Source organism: Cebus imitator, unplaced genomic scaffold (assembly GCF_001604975.1).
Source record: "Cebus imitator isolate Cc_AM_T3 unplaced genomic scaffold, Cebus_imitator-1.0 Scaffold119, whole genome shotgun sequence".
NCBI classification, from domain to species: Eukaryota; Metazoa; Chordata; class Mammalia; order Primates; family Cebidae; genus Cebus; species Cebus imitator.
Genome location: NW_016107434.1, coordinates 2,681,701 through 2,686,730, shown reverse-complemented (window position 1 = coordinate 2,686,730; position 5,030 = coordinate 2,681,701). Strand labels below are relative to the sequence as shown.

The following is a 5,030-nucleotide window of genomic DNA, read 5'->3' as shown; positions in this document are numbered from 1 at the left end:
ACCCAGGAGGCGGAGGTTGCGGTGAGCCGAGATCGTGCCATTGCACTCCAGCCTGGGTAACAAGAGCGAAACTCCGTCCCAAAAAAAAAAAAAATCTGGAGAAAACAGATGCTGGAGAGGATGTGGAGAAATAAGAACACTTTTACACTGTTGGTGGGAGTGTAAATTAGTGCAACCATTAAGGAAGACGGTGTGGCAATTCCTCAAAGATCAAGAAACAGAGGTGCCATTTGACCCAGCAATCCCATTACTGGGTATATATCCAAAGGAATGTAAATTGTTCTACTATAAAGACACATGCACATGTATGTTCACGTGGCATTGTTTACAATAGCAAAGACCTGGAACCAACCCAAATACCCAACAATGACAGACTGGATAAAGAAAATGTGGCACATATACACCATGGAATATTATGCAGCCATAAAAAAGGATGAGTTCATGTCCTTTGCAGGGGCATGGATGAATCTGGAAACCATCATTCTCAGCAAACTGATAAAAGAACAGAAAACCAAACACCACATGTTCTCATTTATAAGTGGATGTTGAACAATGAGAACACATGGACACAGGAGGGGAACGTCACACACTGGAGTCTGTTGGGAGATGGGGGCCTAGGGGAGAGGTAACGGGGTGGGGATATTGGGAGGGATACCTGGTATTTTTAAAACTAATAATTAGAAAGAAAATTGCTATTCTTTAAATCAAATTTCAAGGATAAAGTTTAATAAAAGCTTAAAAGGATAACATTTAGGAGAAATACTTTGTTACCGCTCTAAGTGAAAGTTCGTAACAAGGCAAAAGGTAACGTCACTTTTTGAAACATAAAATTACCTTCCCATTCATCTTTGATGTGATCTCTGACATTCAGATTTATGGTAACATCTGCACGAACTCGGGTTGGCCAGTTTTCACCTATGTTGGGTTTGGCAACTTCAACTACAGTGAAAGCCACGATGGGCTGGGCCATTCTCGCCCAACCACCAAATACTACACCGCCATATTCAGACTGCCTGAAACCAAAGAAATGGATGATTACTCAAACAAAAAATAATTTATCCCCAACTTTTAGACAGGTAAAACTAGTAAGCAGAATACTGTTTAGCTAGTATTTAAGACCTAAATTAGTAACCCTTATTTCTAAACTTAAAAAAATAATAATTAAAAAAACCTTTACCTCTCAATGTATAGAAAGTATGAAAGTATTCATATGATAGTATGAGTATGAGAGCATGAAAGTATACTATATTCTATACTCTCAATGTATAGTATGAATATGATAGTATGAAAGTATACTATCATATTCTATACTCTCAATGTATATAAAGTATTCATATGATAGTATGAAACAGATAATATGGTCCAGAAAAGAAACAAAAGTGGAGGAATATCTCCTCCCCAACCTAAGAAAAAAGCTAACCCTATGTGCATAAGAACATTCTGGGGCTGAGCCACTGTATCAAAGAAATAAAGAATCTAGCACACTTAGTTTTACTTCAGCTTTACTGAGGTATACTTGACAAATAAAAATTGTATATCGTTAATGAATACAATGTGATGTTTCAAACTATGTATACACTGTGATATTATTACCAACACAGTTATCATTTTTTGTGTGTGTGGTAAGAATACTTAAGATCTATCCTGGCAAGTTTTAAGTACATAAAACATTAATTATAGCCACTATGCTTTACATTAGATCTCCAAACTTAACGTATCCTATAACTGAAAGTTTAGACCCTTTGACCAACATGTGCCCATTTCCCCCACCTACAACCTGGTAACTGCCCTTCTACTGCTTCTATGAGTTTGCCTTCTTTAGATTCCATATGGAAAGTGAGATCATCAGTTTTTGTCGATCTGTATCTGGCTTAACACATTTAGCATAATGTACTCCAGGTTTATCCATGTTGTCAAAAACAAGATTTCCTTCTTTTTAAAAGCCAAATCATATTCCATTATATGTTTTTATATATGTACACATACACCACCACATTTTCTTTATCCAATCATCCCTTAAGTTGTTTCCACATTTTGGTTATTGTGAATAATGCTGCAATAACCACAATAGTGCAGATACGTCTTTGGGATAGTGATTTTATTTCCTTTAGATAAACATTCAGAAGTGGGTTTCCTGGATCATATGATATCTCTGTTTTTTAATTTTTTTGAGGAACCTCATACTGCTTTCCATAATGGTGTACCAATTGACATTCCCACCAACAGTGTGTAAGGGTTACCTTTTCTTCACCTCCTTGCAAACACTTGTTATCTTTTGACTTTTGATAATCGCCATTGTAAACAATTATATTTGAATACCTCACTGTGGTTTTGATATGCATTCACCTGATGATTAGTGATATTGAACATCTTTTCATCTATCTGTTTGTCATTTGTATGTCTTCTTACAAATGACATGTTATTCAGGTCCTTCATTTTTTATTGGGTCATATGGTCTTAGGCTATTGAGTAATACGAGTTCCTTACATATTTTGGATATTGACTTCTAATCAGATACATGGTTTGAAAATATTTTCTCCCAGTGGAGGTTGCGGTGAGCCAAGATTGCACTATTGCACTCCAGCCAAGCAACAGTGCAAGATTCTGTCTCAAAAAAAAAAAGAAAATATTTTCTCCTATTCTGTAAGGCTGCCTTTTCATTTTGTTGATTGTTACCTTTGCTGTGCAAAAACTTTTAGGTTTGATGTGGTCCCCACTTACTTATTTTTGCTTTTGTTCCCCATGCTTTTGGTGTCACCCAAAAATCATTGCAAGACCAATGTTATGCAGATTTTCCCCTAAGTTTTCTTCAAGGAGTTTCATGGGCTCAGGTCTTATGTTTAAATCTTCAGTCTATCTTCAGTTAACTTCTGTGTATCATATAAGACAGGGATCCCCTTTCATTGTTTTACAAGTAGATATCCAGTTTTCCCAAGACCATTCTCTTTTTCCCATTGTATGTTCTTGGTACATGCATCAAAGATTAGATGATTGTATAAGCGCAGGTTTAATTCTGAGCTTTCTGTTCTCTTTTGTTGGTCTATGTGTTTTTATGCCAGTATCATAATGTTTTGACTAATGTAGCTTTGTAATATAATTTGAAATCAGAAAGTATGATGTCTTCAGCTTTGTTCTTCTTGATCAAGATTGCTTTAGCTATTCAGGTCTCTTCAAGTTACTAATTGACATCTTTTTATTTCAGCTTGGAGAACTTCCCTTGGTATTTACTGTAAGGTAGGTCTAGTGGTGATAAACTCTCTCGGTGTTTGTTCTGTTTTGCTTTTTGGTCTTTATTTCTCTTTCATTTCTGAAGGACCTCTTTACTAAGTTTTATTTTATACTGTTACCCTTTTATCCTCTTCATAAAGACTGGTTCAATTGTTAATATTTTATTTTCTATATTTTAAGTATTTGTAAAAGCTGTTTCAAATATATTTTAGGACAAGCTATAATTTCAAAAAACATTTAAAACAAGCAAACAAATAATATCAAGGCAAAAACTTCCTTTAGAGCATATTTAAATCATTTAAAAGATGTTGCCATGGATTAGAGAAAAAAATAACCAAGCTAGTTGTAATAACCAGAACCACTAACATCCCAATGTCCATTCTTTCTTCTTATGTTAGTCTAACTAGTGCTTTAGTTTTTATATTAAATAGTTGTATTTGGGAAATCTGTAACGTAAAAGTTGAAGCAGCACTCCAAAATTAGGAAGTACTGCAGAATATGACATACCTACAAAGATAAACTGCCTCCTATGTAAAGACTTAATGTCACAACAAAAAATTGTAGAACTTCATAACATCAAAAAGAGAAACTAATTAAAGTTCTGCAAACCAATGGCTTGGTTAGTATTGGGACAATCTCTAAAAGAAATTACGTAGTGTCTAAACCCTTGTGAAACAACTTCCTTTCACCTCCTCCATTTTTTGCAGCTTTAATGCAGTATAGTTTACATACCATAACATTTATCCACTGTAAATGTACAAGCCCATAGTTCTCAGTAAATTTACAGAAGTGTGCATTACTACAAAATCCAGTTGTGGAACACTTCCACCGTCTTTAAAAAGATCCCTCTGGCTGGGTGTGGTGGCTCACACCTGTAATCCCAGTACTTTGGGAGGCTGAGGCAGATGGATCACAAGGTCAGGAGTTCAAGTTCAGACTGGGCAACATGGTAAAACCCTGTCTCTGCTTAAAAATAGAAAAATTAGCTGGGCATGCTGGCTTGTAATCCATGCTATAATCCCAGCTACTTGGGAGGTTGAGGTAGGGGAATTGCTTGAACCAGGACCCAGGAGGCAGAGGTTGCAGTGAGCCAAAATTGCGCCACTGCACTCCAGCCTGGGCTACTATAGAGCAAGGCTCCATCTCAAAAAAAAAAAAAAAAAAGATCCCTCTTGTCCAGTTGCAGTCAATCCCTGTGACCAAACCCAAGCAATCACTAATCTACTCCCCTGACCCGTTTTTCTTCTTATAAAATCTATTTGAAGCATTAAAAAGTATAGATTTCTGGCCTTTAAGCATATCCTCTCTTACTGCTGGTTAGTGGGCTTCAGCACCCTGAAAACATGATCACTGGAACCACAAAATGAGTCAAAATGCCTCTGTTAGTTTTCCATCTTCAAAATACGTGAAACAGAAAGAAACCTAGCCCTGTTTTAGGTTTCAACATTTTTAATAATTTTCAAAGATGGGCATTAAAAATGTAAATTTTGAAAAATCTATTATTACAAATGTGAATGAATTAACTCCAAAAAGTGACATTTTCATCCCCTGCCAGAAAATGTTATAATTAAAAATTATAATTTTTTGCCGGGCGCGGTGGCTCAAGCCTGTAATCCCAGCACGAGGTCAAGAGATCAAGACCATCCTGGTCAACATGGTGAAACCCCGTCTCTACTAAAAATACAAAAAATCTGCTGGGCATGGTGGCACGTGCCTGTAATCCCAGCTACTCAGGAGGCTGAGGCAGGAGAATTGCCTGAACCCAGGAGACGGAGGTTGCGGTGAGCCGAGATCACGCCATT

At 36.5% G+C, this 5,030-nt stretch overlaps 1 protein-coding gene across 1 annotated transcript in view; it reads right to left on the bottom strand.

Annotated features, from left to right (window-relative positions):
• Window positions 1–5,030, bottom strand: part of AQR (aquarius intron-binding spliceosomal factor) — a 115,508-nt gene that overhangs the window by 57,481 nt on the left and 52,997 nt on the right. Inside the window, exon 17 of the mRNA XM_037742364.1 lies at window positions 835–1,013. Coding sequence (XP_037598292.1) covers window positions 835–1,013 — 179 coding nt within the window. The remainder of the gene's footprint in view (window positions 1–834; window positions 1,014–5,030) is intronic.